The sequence below is a fragment of the Fomitiporia mediterranea genome (assembly GCF_000271605.1).
Source record: "Fomitiporia mediterranea MF3/22 unplaced genomic scaffold FOMMEscaffold_11, whole genome shotgun sequence".
Taxonomy (NCBI): Eukaryota; Fungi; Basidiomycota; class Agaricomycetes; order Hymenochaetales; family Hymenochaetaceae; genus Fomitiporia; species Fomitiporia mediterranea.
In genome coordinates, this window is record NW_006760396.1 from 2,192,021 (window position 1) to 2,207,102 (window position 15,082).

At 35.7% G+C, this 15,082-nt stretch overlaps 2 protein-coding genes across 2 annotated transcripts; both read right to left on the minus strand.

The window, feature by feature from the left end:
• Positions 1-8,153: 8,153 nt before the first annotated feature.
• Positions 8,154-10,569, minus strand: FOMMEDRAFT_22925 (MFS general substrate transporter). The gene is made up of 5 exons (XM_007269783.1): positions 10,347-10,569; positions 10,197-10,286; positions 9,959-10,129; positions 9,054-9,904; positions 8,154-8,996 (listed from the first exon to the last, which is right to left on the minus strand). Exons 1-5 carry the CDS (start codon positions 10,500-10,502, stop codon positions 8,306-8,308), a joined length of 1,959 nt encoding a protein of 652 aa, XP_007269845.1. The 5' UTR covers positions 10,503-10,569; the 3' UTR covers positions 8,154-8,305.
• A 261-nt stretch (positions 10,570-10,830) lies between these two features.
• FOMMEDRAFT_22926 (uncharacterized protein) lies at positions 10,831-11,458 on the minus strand. Its single transcript, XM_007269784.1, has 2 exons — positions 11,123-11,458; positions 10,831-11,068 (listed from the first exon to the last, which is right to left on the minus strand). The coding sequence occupies exon 1, from the start codon at positions 11,445-11,447 to the stop codon at positions 11,133-11,135; it is 315 nt and encodes a 104-aa protein (XP_007269846.1). The 5' UTR covers positions 11,448-11,458; the 3' UTR covers positions 10,831-11,068; positions 11,123-11,132.
• Between the last annotated feature and the right edge of the window lie 3,624 nt (positions 11,459-15,082).

Sequence of the window (15,082 nt, forward strand, 5' to 3'; positions counted from 1 at the left end):
TGGGACGACCTGGCTTGGGCATAACAAAGTACGGATCACCAGTAAGGAGGAGCTTGTGGTGCAATCGGGAGACGGTAGAACGAGAAAGGCCAAGCCTTTTGGCACACTCAGAGTGAGACATGCCAGCGTGCTTGTAGTCCAATAGATGCGCTTTACAAGTGGGTGTAGTGTAGTGCATAGAGTAGAATAGAGGTAATACTAAAGCCCAGGGTGCAAAAGGAGGCACAGGTGTTGAAATAATGAGCACTGGGGCAGCCTTTTTAAAGTGTATGTGCTGTGCACATATGTAATGCAACAGCATGTTTTTTTTAGATCCGTCCGTCTCGTATAATTACTGCACATTTTGCAGTCTTTTTTACATACATATATTCACAGTATATCACACTTAATTTACATGTAATTTATATGGGCATAAGTGTTGTGTGGAATGACGTGTAGAGGCAAAATGAAAAACACGTGGTGTGTTGCAATACTTTTGACACACACTGTAGTAGTATACACTGTCAGAAGTCTCATTCTTTAGTATGAATTCTCTGTCTGTATTCTATGAAACACAAACAATTCTTGCTCTGTACAAAGAGATTGAACACTAAGTAAACCTGGATAGAAGTCTGTAGTTGGCTCACTACTCCCTCCTTTACTAGGAATCATCCTACTACTGTCTCTATTAGTCTTAGTATTATGTTTGTACTCTTAAGCTAGTCCTTTTACAAAAAAGAAAGAAGTAAAGTAAGGTCTAATACAATATATAATAAACACTGTACATTGTACAAGACTGTTCACTATACTAAGTATCCTTTCAGCCACCTTTATTCTTTACTTTCTACTTATTACTTATAAGAGTTAGAGTTGTAATAGAGGCTCTAATGTGTACAAAGTTATATTTATAGTATATTGCATGTTTCATGTACTAATAGGAAATTTATATGTACTAGTAAGATACTGTAGTACTTACAAAGTTATATATATAGTATATTGCAATTTTCTTAATAGTAGTTATTTTTACCTTATTTCCTATATAGAAAAGTACATGTTTGCACAAAATAATGTGTTTGAACCTAAATGTTTCATCTGTAATAGGATGCAATATAGTAAATGTATTTAAAGAGTAGCTGGACAACTTTAAAATCTAATACCCAAGTATAAATACAAGTACAACAAACTATCTAATATTTTACTTCAATAATGGTAGCAAATGCAAATCAAAAGTTTCAAGACTTTATAACTCAGAACTGGTCTTATTTGTCACATACTATGCAAACTGATGTAGAGAAACTTGAAGCAAAAATAAGTGATGGTTGTGAGTCATCTTATTCCTTACTTCTCTTTACATATTGTTTAAAGTCTGATTATACCTGGTTAACATAATAAAGCTTTACAATTCCAATCATTTATTGCTAGTAGGGATGGCTCTGTAAACTTTACTGCTACATATGGACAATACAAACAATCTGGATATACAAGTAGTGTAATGACTCTTTTAACAGAAATGCTACAGTTTACAAGAACCCCTTAACAAGAAAACAGTTATAGTTATAATAGAGTAACAATAGACTGTCTAACAGATAGAGTAGACAGGAGATAGAAATAGAATGAATACAAATATATTATATTTGAAGGAATGAATTGTTTATAATACTGCTAGGTAAGGTGTACAAAAGTATTCCCCCTACTCAGAGTTGTATCCATTCCCCTACCCCTCCCTCTCTAGTGTGAAGTCAACTGATACAATTTCAGACTGTAAATTAGATACAGTACTTTGACATCATTTGTATGAGAGTGTGGAAGGAAGCAAAGACACTAATACCCTTGTGAGGATTGTGAGTTTGGTGCATTACAGTTATTACAGTAGGCTGGCTTGCTACAACTTACATTACAATGTTACACAAAGGTGCCTTATTTAACACCTGGAATGCTTACTTTGCTCTGTTCTGTGTCTCACTCTAGAGTATCAACATTGTAGTGTATCTGTACCTCTTGTTACTACTAGACCTGGCAATAGAGACAATGGAGACTATAGAATTTCTACTGTACATCTTTCATTTGCTTTTGTACACTTTATCAACACTACAACTTGAGCAAGACTAATTGCCTCTTTTTCAATTCAAACCAAAATTATCTACATTTTGTGTCTATCTGGACGATTTGTCATAATAGGTCATAAAAAAAAGAACCTCACAAGACAGGACTGTCTGTCTGTCAAGTGTGTGCACCAAAAAAGAGAGTTTATCTGAAACATACACTACAAAGCACTCATTATTGCTTCAAGTTGTTGTTCATGCTAGCAACTTCTGCTTCTACATCATCCCTGTCATCTTCTTCAGCAGCACTCGAAGGAACCTGTTAAGAAAGGGGGAAGAGAGGTTATGTGAGAGGCTTAGAGGAATCACACAAAGAGGGGGGATAGTGGACTCGGCTCACTCTCTCGCGGCTTGCTTCATCGTCTGTTGATTAGTTAGTCTATATATACTATGTAAGTATGTCTCAGATGTAGAATGTATGATGGAAGGTATTCCATCATCGTTCGTCATTGCTTGTAATGTAGTTTATATCATCTGAGACATGCTCTCGTGTAGTCTTGTCTTAACACTCCCCTTCAAACTCTTACTAGGTCTAGTAGACTTGTAAGATGTTTGCTTGCAGTATGTATAGATAGTTTAATCATTATAACTGCATTGTACAATTGTTCGTTCGTATAACACGTTTATAACTTGATGTAGTTAATAATAATATTATTAGCATTATAGTAATGCATTGTCTGTTCTGTGTACTGTCCATTCCGAATGTTATCCACTTTGTGTTAAGTTTGTCCAATGTTATATTAATTAAGTATATTTAATTAGTTTGTTCATTTGTAATATACTGTTCAATAACAGCATTGTTATCACAATAGATTGTTTGTAAATGTTATTAAATAATTTGTAAATGCTTCAGAGACCTGCAGAATCTTGTCAGCATGTGTAGGTACGTATATGTGCATATATAAATCATAAATGCAATTGCTCGTTTCGTTTTATCGTTTGTTATTCAGTCATATTGTTTGTTATTAAGTCATATTGTTTGTTGTTCAATTTGTTTGAGTACTCTAGTAATTTCCTTTTTACTTTGCTGTGAAACTAATGAATCATGCTAGTAAAATGTATATTCAATGTTGCAATAATATCCTTCTTTAATTATTACTGTCCATGTTCGTCTACATTCGTATATGCATTAAGTATTCAGTAATAACTGATTTATGTCTTCAGATTGAAGCTTTGTATTGATTGTATATCAGTAATATTAATAATAATATTTGTTTTTGTCAGATTGCTTCATTCTGAGATCAATGAGGTTTTATGCTAACATATATTTGTTGTATAGATGTTATGTCTGGCTGTAGGCATCTCACTATGTGTCTAGGTGCATCATATATATATTATATCATGAATGTATTGTTTGTTCGTTTGCTTTACATTATCGTTTATATCTGTGTATTAATTTATTAATGTTATGTTTGTTAATTGATTGTTTCTGATGCATCCTGAGTAACTATGCAATCTGTTGTATTGTTTCTTTAATAGCCAACATAGTTATCTGTTGTAAATCATTACTAACGTGCGTTTGTATTATTTATCATTAACAATGTTATTGTGAATTGTTGCAATTGTAGTATTGTATATATATATGTGTGTATGTTATGGCTATTGTTCTTTGCTTTTTCTTTTGTAAAGAATGATGTATTGTAACACAATCTGCATATAAGTGATATATCAGATTATGTTTACTATAATTGTCTCCTAGTGTTCTTTAGTTAATCTAGTGCTATGTGCAATTGTAGTATTCGTTCAATGTTTTATTTGTTAATTAGTTTGCTAGGTAAAATGTTTTATATATCAGTTTTATTTATTTTATTTGAATCATTGTATAAATGTTCTTATTAGTATCTATCCAATGTATTTCATAGTATTATAATGCTGTTCACACTTGTATTAATTGTGCAGTGAGGGCAAATTGATTGTTTGTACAAGAATTGATTTAATAGTTTTATTTAATTATATGTATGTGCTCCATACTTGTTTATATAGTTATTATCTGTGTATTGTTCGTTATAGTTGTGAATTATATCACAATTATATTCATATTATCATACAGATATATTATTTATTGTTTTATGTATGTTCCAAAGTATTATTTTCATTATTTATCACTTTTATCCATGAACTATAGTCTGAATTAATGAATTATTTTGTTATATGATGTGATAATCGTCTGTATATTATTTATTTTCGTATTAAACACTGTTAAGTTAATTATATTATTATATTAATATTATTTGCCAAGTATGAGCATTTGTTTCGTAGTAGAATCATTATTTATTTAATGTTAAAGTTCAATCACACGTTGTGTTGACTTCTGTTATTTAGTTCTGATCAATGTAATTTTGCTTCATACCGAATGATTTACCTTTATGATCTGTTATGTCTGTCTGTAACTTCTATTGCTTAGTCAGTGCTTAGTCTGTGAATTTTGTTATTCTATTTTTATTCTATTTTTCATAGTGTCTGTAGTGTTATACTTTCTGTTCTGTTGTTTATATTTAGTTATTAATTGTTTGTGCATATTATCCATTTTCTCCCCTTCAATTCAAGAAGGTATTTCTTTGAAGAATTGGATATTTCTTTAACGTTTATTAATCATTGTTATAATATAATATTTATATATAATAATTGTAATTGCTTTCAAGGTTCGATTTCTAATTATTAGTATTTTAAAGCTGTGTGTAACGTTTGTTATGTTCTATAATAAGTAATTTAAGTGGTATTACTATTATATCTTTGTTACTGTTAACGTTCGTCAACTTATATAATGTGTATTTTGTTCGTTATAGTAGATAAGTACACATTATGTATAATATACGAGTTTTGTTCATGCTTATTATCTTTTATTAATAATTGTTCGTAACTGGTAATTTGTTTGTTTCTGTATAATATTCATTTAATAATGTTATAATTATTATTTATGTAGTGCTTTTAGTAAATGCACTGAGTTCTATTAAGTATGCTTGTGTCTGTTATTGCCTATTTTATATTATACTGTCTGAGATAATAGCTTAAACATTTTATTAATTTATTTAATCATATTATATTATGATTGTTTTTGATTGTAATTATTATAATAATGTGTTTGTAATAATAATATATGTATTATTCGTTGTAATAGCCTTATTAGCTTAATACTTTGCTCCTACAAGCTACATTGTTACAATGTAAATTTAATAATCGTTCGTTAAGGTATATACACTGTACAGTTGATGTTACTGTTACAACTTCGAAATTTATTATATAATCAACTGCTGTGATAACACATTCTACATAATTAAGTTGTATTGATGCATTGTTTCAAGTATATTAGAGATATAATTCTTTCGTTTGTTGTTAGTATGCATTTACACAATTGTATTAATGTGTAAAGTAGTATCATTTGTTTAATAGTTATAATTTTTGCACTTGTTTTGTGCTGTAATTAGTATTTACACATTATAACATTATTCTTTTGTACATAGTTAGTTTATACGTTTTGTCTGTATATCTTAGATATGTGTATTATATTTGGTATCTGATAAGTAATTGCAATATCCAACATGTAACTACTGAATCCAATATGTTACATATAATCACTCAACCATAATATGTGTTAGTTATTATATTGTTCTGTATTCGTTCCGTTAGTTCTATCTGTATTATTATCATTATTATTGTTATTATTATTGTTATTATAGTGTCTGTAATTGTATTATCGTTTATAATACATGTTAAATGTTTTATTTATTCGATTTAATATGCTGTTTAGCATATATGTGCTCGTTTTGAGCATTAATCGTTCGACTGTGATATTACTATATGTGTTATTATTTGATTTATGCTATAACATATGTATGCTTGTTGACAGTGTCAATCATTTATACTATTGTAATGTTAATAGTGGAAGAGTAGCGTTTGCTTTATTAATCTTTTTAATGTTCGTCCATAGTATGATCAGTTAATTTATTATAACATGATCTCTGTGATATTATAGAATATTTTAGCATTTAATAATTGTAGTAAGTGATACTCATTGTAGTTTCAACATTGCCTGCATAGATTACATTATTACTAGGCCAATAATCATAATCACTAAGATGACAATCATATAATGTCTGGGTCGTATGTAGTATGGTAGATTGTACGTTTGCAGTGTATTGATTTGCGTTTGGGATACTCAGACAGGTGAGTCAAGTTCCACGTCATAGTATGCTGTGTGTGTGCATGTGATGCATAGAACTGTATAGAGCATAGACATAGTAGAGTGTAGATAAAGTGTAGGCAGGGAGTGCAAGGCTCATAACCTGTTAAGAAAGGGGGAAGAGAGGTTATGTGAGAGGCTTAGAGGAATCACACAAAGAGGGGGGATAGTGGACTCGGCTTGCTCTCTCACAGCTTGCTTCATCGTCTGTTGATTAGTTAGTCTATATATACTATGTAGGTATGTCTCAGATGTAGAATGTATGATGGAAGGTATTCCATCATCGTTCGTCATTGCTTGTAATGTAGTTTATATCATCTGAGACATGCTCTCGTGTAGTCTCGTCTTAACAGAACCTCAGGTAACCTCATCCTAACAACAATAGTAGTACACATAGGTGCAATCATAGTAGTATACACTGTCAGAAGTCTCATTCTTTAGTATGAATTCTCTGTCTGTATTCTATGAAACATAAACAATTCTTACTCTGTACAAAGAGATTGAACACTAAGTAAACCTGGATAGAAGTCTGTAGTTGGCTCACTACTCCCTCCTTTACTAGGAATCACCCTACTACTGTCTCTGTCAGTCCTAGCATTATGTCTGTACTCTTAAGCCAGTCCTTTTGTAAAAAAGGAAGAAGTAAAGTAAGGTCTGATGTAACACATAATAGACACTGTACATTGTACAAGACTGTTCACTATACTAAGTATCCTTTCAGCCACCTTTCTTCTTTACTTTCTACTTATTACTTATAAGAGTTAGAGTTGTAATAGAGGCTCTAATGTGTACAAAGTTATATTTATAGTATATTGCATGTTTCATGTACTAATAGGAAATTTATATGTACTAGTAAGATACTGTAGTACTTACAAAGTTATATATATAGTATATTGCAATTTTCTTAGTAGTAGTTATTTTTACCTTATTTCCTATATAGAAAAGTACATGTTTGCACAAAATAATGTGTTTGAACCTAAATGTTTCATCTGTAATAGGATGCAATATAGTAAATGTATTTAAAGAGTAGCTGAACAACTATAAAATCCAATACTCAAGCATAAATACAAATACAACAAACTATCCAATATCTTACTTTAAACATGCTAACAGATGCAGATCAAAAGTTTGGGGAATATATGAGAAAGAACTGGTCTAGGTTGTCAAGTACTATGCAAGCAGATGCAAGGAAAATTTATGACAAAATAAATAATGGAAGTGAGTCATCTTATTCCTTACTCTTCTTTGTATATTATTTAAAGTCTGATTGTACTTGGTTAACACAATAAAGCTTTAATGTTCCAATCATTTGTTGCTGAAGATAATGGCTCTGTAGACTATATTGTCAACTATGGAAACAAGAAACAAACTGCTACTATAAGCAATGTGATGACTCTTATATCAAATTTGATGGACTTTACAGGAACTGCTTGACAAGAAAAGAGCTATAATTATAATAACATAACAATGAACTACTTTATAGATAGAGTAGATATAAGATAGAAATCAAATGACAACAAATATATAATGTTTAAAGGAATGAATCATTTGTGATACTGTTAGACCAGACACTTGTGTGTAGTTATTGTCTACACTCATAAATACATCCTTTCTACTATAACTTACCTTGTGTCTAGCAAAGTTCTACAAAGGTACCTATTATAATACCTGGAATGCTTACATTTCTCTTTCTAATTAGTACTTTTATTTTGTGCCAGACAGGCACTTTTCTGTTGTTACACTATTAGAGTATATTATTACCCCCAGCTATGTTATGTGCTAAGATGTCAACTGTATCATATGCCCTACTTTAAGACCTTTCACATCTGTGAGTTGTACACATGTAAATTTGCACTACGAACGAAAGTAAGACCAAAACGTATTTTTTATTCCAACCCCAACACAACAAAATTATCTACATTTTTGTGTCTACCCGAACGATTCGTCGTGATAGGTCATAAAAGAAAAAGAACCTCCCAAGAAGGCACTATCAGGTGCACCAAAAAAGAGAGTTGATCCGAAATACACACTATGAAGCACTTCGTCATTGTTCGTCGTTCACGCTAGCGACTTCAACTTCCACATCATCATCCTCGTCGTCTTCTTCAGCAGCATTCCAAGGAACCTCAGGTAACCTCATTCCGACAACAATAGTAGCACACGTAAGTGCAATCATGACAGTATAGACTGTCAGGCCTCCCATTCTTTGCCATATGTTCTCCGCCTGGACACCACCGAACACAAACATTTCTTGGCCCGAGCGAAGAAACTCAACGGCAAGCGAACCAGGATGGAAATCCGCAATCGGCTCACCACTACCTCCTTCACCAGGAATCATCCCACCACCATCCCCGCCAGTCCCAGCATCGCGTCCATATTCCCAAGCCAGCCCTTTTGCGAATAGGGAAGAAGCAATGTAAGGCCCAATACAACGCATGATAGAGACTGTACATTGTGCGAGACCGTTAACTGCACCGAGCGTTCTTTTGCCGCTCTTCTTCTTTGACTTTCTTTCGCGAGAGTGAGGATTCTGGCAAAGAGACGATTCAGAGAGTTGAGGGACTTTGAGCAGAGATGAAGGGGAGGAATCAGGTTCAGTGTATTTCCTGACAGACGACATCGTAGGTGCGAGCGTCGAACTGGACGAGGAAGACGAAATTGCAGGACGGGTCGGACGAATAGAGGTAGAAGTTGATGCCAGTTTAAGAGAAATAGCACTCGCAGCGGCAGTAATACTACGAGTAAATTTAACGTTAGCCATTGCATGATTGAATGTAGGACAAACGACCCACTAGATAAACACACTCCCATAGCACATGTTCAGCAATAACGTCAAGCCCAACTGAAGCGAAACAAGTCCCACAAGTACGGGGCTTATTCTAACGTCTACTGTATCGCCTTGCATCTTCACTTGATCCTCCGCGTGAACGATCGCGCTCATAACTGGGAATAGTGCAAAAATCGGAATGGCGCTCGCAATGCCCAATAAGTATACCCTCCTGTTCCCCCATCGCTTCGTCAGCCTCGCAAAACAGCTAACCTGGAATACACCGTTCGCAAATCCGAGGAACGCGAGGAAAATACCAATTGTATGAGGCGGAAGACCGAGGCCACCTAGTGAACGCGGAGTAGCGTAGAAGACGGGCTGGAGAGCGCGGTATGCAATATCTAATAAAGATAGAAGAGCATAGGTTGTTGTACTAAGTAGAACGGGCCGGGTAAGGAGTGTCCTAAGAGGAGGGGCTTTCGGAATCGCTGGAGTATTGCGTCCAGGGTCGATCTTTAGGAACAAAGATGCCTTCTTTCGCGGTAATATGCGGCGGAAGAGCGCACGAACAGAAAATCCAGTCGGGTTCGTTTCTTTCAGCCATACAAGCGTGACAAACCATGCCAAAATGCTGAATGTCGCGGGTATTGAGCACGGTAAGAAATACGGGTACTTCTCCAAGAACGCATTTCCGCCAAAGAGATCCGGAAAACGCTCTGTCGGGTGCGACAGAGCACCGCCGATAAGGGGACCGATAGTTGCACCGGTCGACCACGAAATGGGTTGGTACGCGAATGCGCGCGCGACGTTCGTACTATCAGTAAGCTCGCCCATCATGCTTTTTACAACACCGATGTTGCCATTTAGAGCGCCATTCTGTATATTTCGTTATTATTACGAAACTGCATGGAATCAATATGATCAACTTACCAACGAACGCGCGATAACGAGTGCAGGGAAGGACCTTGCCAAACCAAAGCAATACATAGAGAGAGCGAGCCCAAGAAGGCCAACCAGAATTACGGGTTTACGTCCGACGCTATCCGAGATGCGAGACCAGTGAAGGACAGTCAATGCCTGGGTGGCAAAGAATATGCTTTGCTGATAGATTCTGCTTAGTACGAGTGGCATGGTAGGAATACGTAGTAGAATCTATGACTACACGCACCATAATACCAACATAATAACCGACCTTCTTGTCGTCACCACCCGTTACACCCGTTTCGCGGATGAGCTGTGGCACGAACGGATAAATGACCTATCGCCATCAACACAAGTCAGGAATTGAATATTCGAGTTTTCCTGTCGAAATACATACCTGTGAAGACATTGGCTCTGCCAACTGAAGAACGAGAGTGATGGAGAACTGACCCCAAGGGATCGGTGTCTCGTTGCCGTGTTCTGGACGTCCAGTGGCACAATCGACTTGAGTGTCATTGTGGAGGAGGGGCGACTCCTCGTCTGTTCGTCTCATCGTTGATGATGATGATGATGAAGTGGAAAGAGGGAGAGGGCGATTCGAACAGTGGAGGATGGCATTACGTGATCTAGGCAAAGAAGACGGACGGTAGATGTGAGTCAACACCAGGGCGAGAGAGAGGGACGTCTACTTCTTTGAAATCTCGTGTCCTCGGTCCGATCACTTCCGCGCTCTATTGACGTCACGCAGACCTCGGCCGACCGTCCCGATCACGCGCCTTCAAATACACTCTGCAGTCTGCAAACGACAACATAGGATAAACCCGCATCTTGCACACACATTGATCAAGATCACACTCTGGCAAAGAGCACCGTCTAGCACTGCCCTTTCTCTCGACCTGCTACTGTCCGTCTGTCAATAACTCAACCACTTGTTGTGCTGTAGCTGGTGTCACCATTTATCATGAGGATTTGCAACTTCCGCAGATGCACGACGACACTATTATACAATCCAAGCGTATTTCTTTGATTCCATTTCCTTATCAACTTATGTAGCGTTTAGTACGTTACAAAAAATGTTTCTATTTATCATATTAACAATGCAATACATTGCACTTGGCTCTGATCAATAGTTTTTAGTCCATCAACCAGAAGATGTTCCCAGAAACAACATACCTCATCACATTCACGCTTGGATCCAGAAACCCTCACCAACCACAGCAGTAGTCGGCCGGCCAGGCTCGCTGAACACGCCTTCGATGACAAGACCATGCGAAGTATTCAGATTAAACACAGGGTCGCCCAAAACACCCTCGACTTGCTGAATGGCTTCGAGCTGGCTCTCACTGTTGTAGCGCAAGATGGCATCGGCTGGCTCGAAGGGAGGGATGGGGACAGCAAGCTGTATTTCAAACACATAGTGGTTGCCATCGATGTTGTCGAACTCGGCTTTGATCTTGAAATCGTTTTCGAAGATGAGTTTCCCGTTGGCGATCGACATTACAGAATGCTCTGTATGCAGGGGAGTTGTCAGTCAATGTGGAAGGATAGGTAAGATGTCTGACACTAACAACTATGGAGCGGTGAACAACTGGACGTGAGGTTGGTGTTGAGATACGGGCTGTTCAAAATGCTACTGACTTTATACCGTTTGCTTATGCACACTTTCTTTTACTGTCAAGCATGAATCGGAGAAGTACAGTCACCGGTCGATCCAAACTAGCTCAGGGTGTATTCTTAACTCGAGACACCTGTTCGCTTCTTCTTCGGTATACAATCCTCTAAGAGCATAATGTAAATTATCAGATAGAGTTTGATTCCAATTTAGATCATAATTAAGCTTGCTCTAGCACACGATGAGTGTTGATACGAACAAGAAACAACACCCTGTCACACCTCGGTAGCGCTGACGCTATCACAATCCAAACAGTAGTTTATCAGTAGAATTGATCGATAATTCATGAGCCATTACTTGGCAATTCTGGCCAGTGAACTTAGTATATAAAAGTGTGTTACATTATCTTCTCTAGAAATTGTTAAGGGCAACAAGGAGCTCTGGTATCAGTGCAAGTTCATGACTCCCCAGAAATCTGAGATATTGATTATACATTTATATTGCCTACTTCCGATTATTCACGTCATGTAAAACCCCAGTATTTAAAGCGGCTCAGAGATAATATTAAATTTCTAGATAACAATAAGTATTAAGGAGTAGAAGGAGAAAACACTTCTGCCAATCGTATCAAATGTAATGCCAAATCGACTATGAGTAATGTGCTAGTCAATACAGTGGGGGTCCGCTTTTTGGTTATGAGACACGGTCGAGCAGACTTTGAAAATTTCCCTTTTTCAGTCGAAATGTAGTGAACAGAGTGTCTGCCCTCCTTGTATTTAATGTAGAAAATACAACGGAGCAAATCTAGACTAAATTTTTGTATATTTCACTAGTTTAGATACTATTTACTATTATTTATGCCTTTTTTGAAAAAAAAATATCAAATTTGTGTGAAAACAGACAGATTCAAGTGCATATATATAGTGTGTTGAATACATATCTTACTACACTCATAATTAATTAAATAGAGAGGATTTGAAGATTTAAAATTGATATTATATAGCTGTTTTCTTGTGCAAATATGAATATGTAGTTTTTTTTTGTTATATTGAACGAGTGAGTTAATTTATACATTACAATTCTTGTATCTACCAAGTGCATCTAGTAATATCTTAAGCCTCTTGTCCTTTCTCCCTATGTCTTTCTCCTTCGGAATATCTCTGTCAAACCTTCGTAATTTGTCAAGTTGTTCCTTTAGCTGAGGCACCTTGAGCTGTCGCACTCAATCTTCGTCCAATTTGAGTGTTAATTCTTTAAGATACTCTGACTGACTGCTTTGCTTGTCCTTCTGCTCCTGGATCCTCTGCCACTTTGCTGTAACTTCTGCTTCGTGCTGCTCGGAAATGTCGACTCTTCGTTTTTTATCTTGTTTCCCAAGAAGTCTATCCTGCACAACCTAGCAAAGATAAGCTTGTTCTTTGTCTTCAGCAAGCTTAACTTCAATAAAGTCCTCAGTGTTGTTCTGTGAGTATTTTGCCTTTGTATTGAAAGTCTCAGTGTTCATTGACGGATGATTTCTGGCAGATATTCTGTACACCCCTAGAGCCCCTTCATTTGCATTGTTAGTTGCTGGCATCCAGGCTTTTGCTTTTTCTTCTTTGGTGAGCTGACTGATCTCTCTGTTTTCACCATATTCCTTACTAAATCTCTCCCAAGTTGTCAGAGACACCTCCAAGAATACTACAAAAGCATTGTGAAGATGGGGGAGATGCTCTACCATTACTCATACTGCCTTCATTGTGTCTGGCCTCTTCCACTCAACAGATGACAGTGTGTTAATGTCTACTAGTCCATCAAGGAGCTCATGACCTGAGACAATTTCAATGTTGTGTTACTGTTACTTAGCCTTGTCTGCAAGAAATATTGCCTCTAGAGGATTCGAATCTGAGTTCAGGATTAGTCTAGGTAAGTTAATAAGTTTTTTGACATGAGACTTCAGTTTTACAAGGAGCAGACTACATTCTATCACATTCATATCCTCCAATCCAGACTTACAAAGCTCCTGAATGTATGGATACAACATACTTTCCAGGTATAAGGCAAATACAGCCAGCTTGGTATGTGTAGGTAAGTCATTTAATCCCTTTAGGATATTTGACTCAAGATGATTGAGGCCAGGTTTTTCTTTTGAATTGTGAATAAAGTGTATATAGTTGACATAGAAATTGAGTCAAGAGATAACCTCTGCTACTGCCTCAAGATTTGACAAATATTGCATATTTAAAGTATTAGGGAATGTAAAGATACAGTTCTCCTTCTACAATACATAGCTCCAGAAGGTATCATACTGTCCCTTTTTATTGTCTTTGTGATTTAATAGTACACCTATCAGAGAGACAAGTTTTGCCACACTACCAGTTGATACCTTGACTGTTTGATTCACTACTAGATCTTCTGTGTCACTATCTGCCAATTGGTGAGCTGTATTGTTTTCTTTATTCATGAGCTGAACAGGCCCAAATCTTATTATCTCCCACATTTTCTTCAAGCCTGTAGATCCCCCTTTTAATGTGTTCAAATCTTTATACATACTACATCCTGCACAAACCTAGAGATTGTAAGTTATACTATCCTTCTCTAGAAGATTTAGGTACATCTTACTGTCTAGCTCATACAAAATCATGTTCTTACACTTGATTTTGTGCTCCTCTTTCTTCTTCTCTGTAAGAGCCTCCCAGACCTTCTCTCTGCCAAGCTCCTTAATTTTTTCCTTCAAGGCTTTAGCAAGAATGTCTTTGTGTTCTTCATCAGGAAAAAGTCACATTTCTTATAATATATTGTAGACTTTGTAAAGTAACATAAGTATTGTATATATATTGTAAAGTAATTACAAGACTTGCAAATCAATTGTAAAGTTTGTATAAGACATGTTAATATATATAAAGGCTAAGTAAGTGTTATGGATGAATACAATCTATTAAAAGTATTATACTAACTTTGTATAATAGCCTAAAGTATTATGCTTGCATTACATTTTTATTATAATTTCAAAGAAAGGGTAATATTTACAATATAATAATGTAACAATAACTATTGTTGCCTTATAATTTATGTAAAAGGTATATTAATGTATATAATAGTGTAAGAGCACTTGTTATATAATTATTATCTTAATAAAAGTATACTATAAGTATATAATATGTATATCATACTTAGACTATCTATACAAATAGTTTACAATTATTGTAAAAAGCATTTCATCTACTTGTAATAATTACATCAGTGTGTTTAGAAAGCTATATACATGTTATATTACTTTTTTCTATATTACAAAGTAGATTAATTATTTTATTTTATACCTAAATACAATAATTGAAATGTTCTATCAGTTGACGACTCATATTATAGTTGCTTATGTAATCAACTGCTGAAGATCGAGAGCATATAATGACGCATTTCTCTTCGTCACTCCTTTACCTCCTACCTTCACCATCTCCCCAACCCTCTGCCCCCAACGCTATGCCGTCGCTCTGTTCTCTCTAGTCGAGTCCTCCGCTCACAAGCGTCCTACCAGCAGGCAC

Excerpts from the sequence above, each read along its gene's own strand:
- FOMMEDRAFT_22925 (XM_007269783.1), bottom strand. The coding sequence starts at position 10,502 with ATGAGACGAACAGACGAGGAGTCGCCCCTCCTCCACAATGACACTCAA. Across the intron at positions 10,287-10,346 it reads CAGAGCCAATGTCTTCACAG|GTCATTTATCCGTTCGTGCC; the intron begins GTATGTATTTCG and ends TGATGGCGATAG. Across the intron at positions 8,997-9,053 it reads TATGGGAGTGTGTTTATCTA|TATTACTGCCGCTGCGAGTG; the intron begins GTGGGTCGTTTG and ends ATTTACTCGTAG.
- FOMMEDRAFT_22926 (XM_007269784.1), bottom strand. The coding sequence starts at position 11,447 with ATGTCGATCGCCAACGGGAAACTCATCTTCGAAAACGATTTCAAGATC.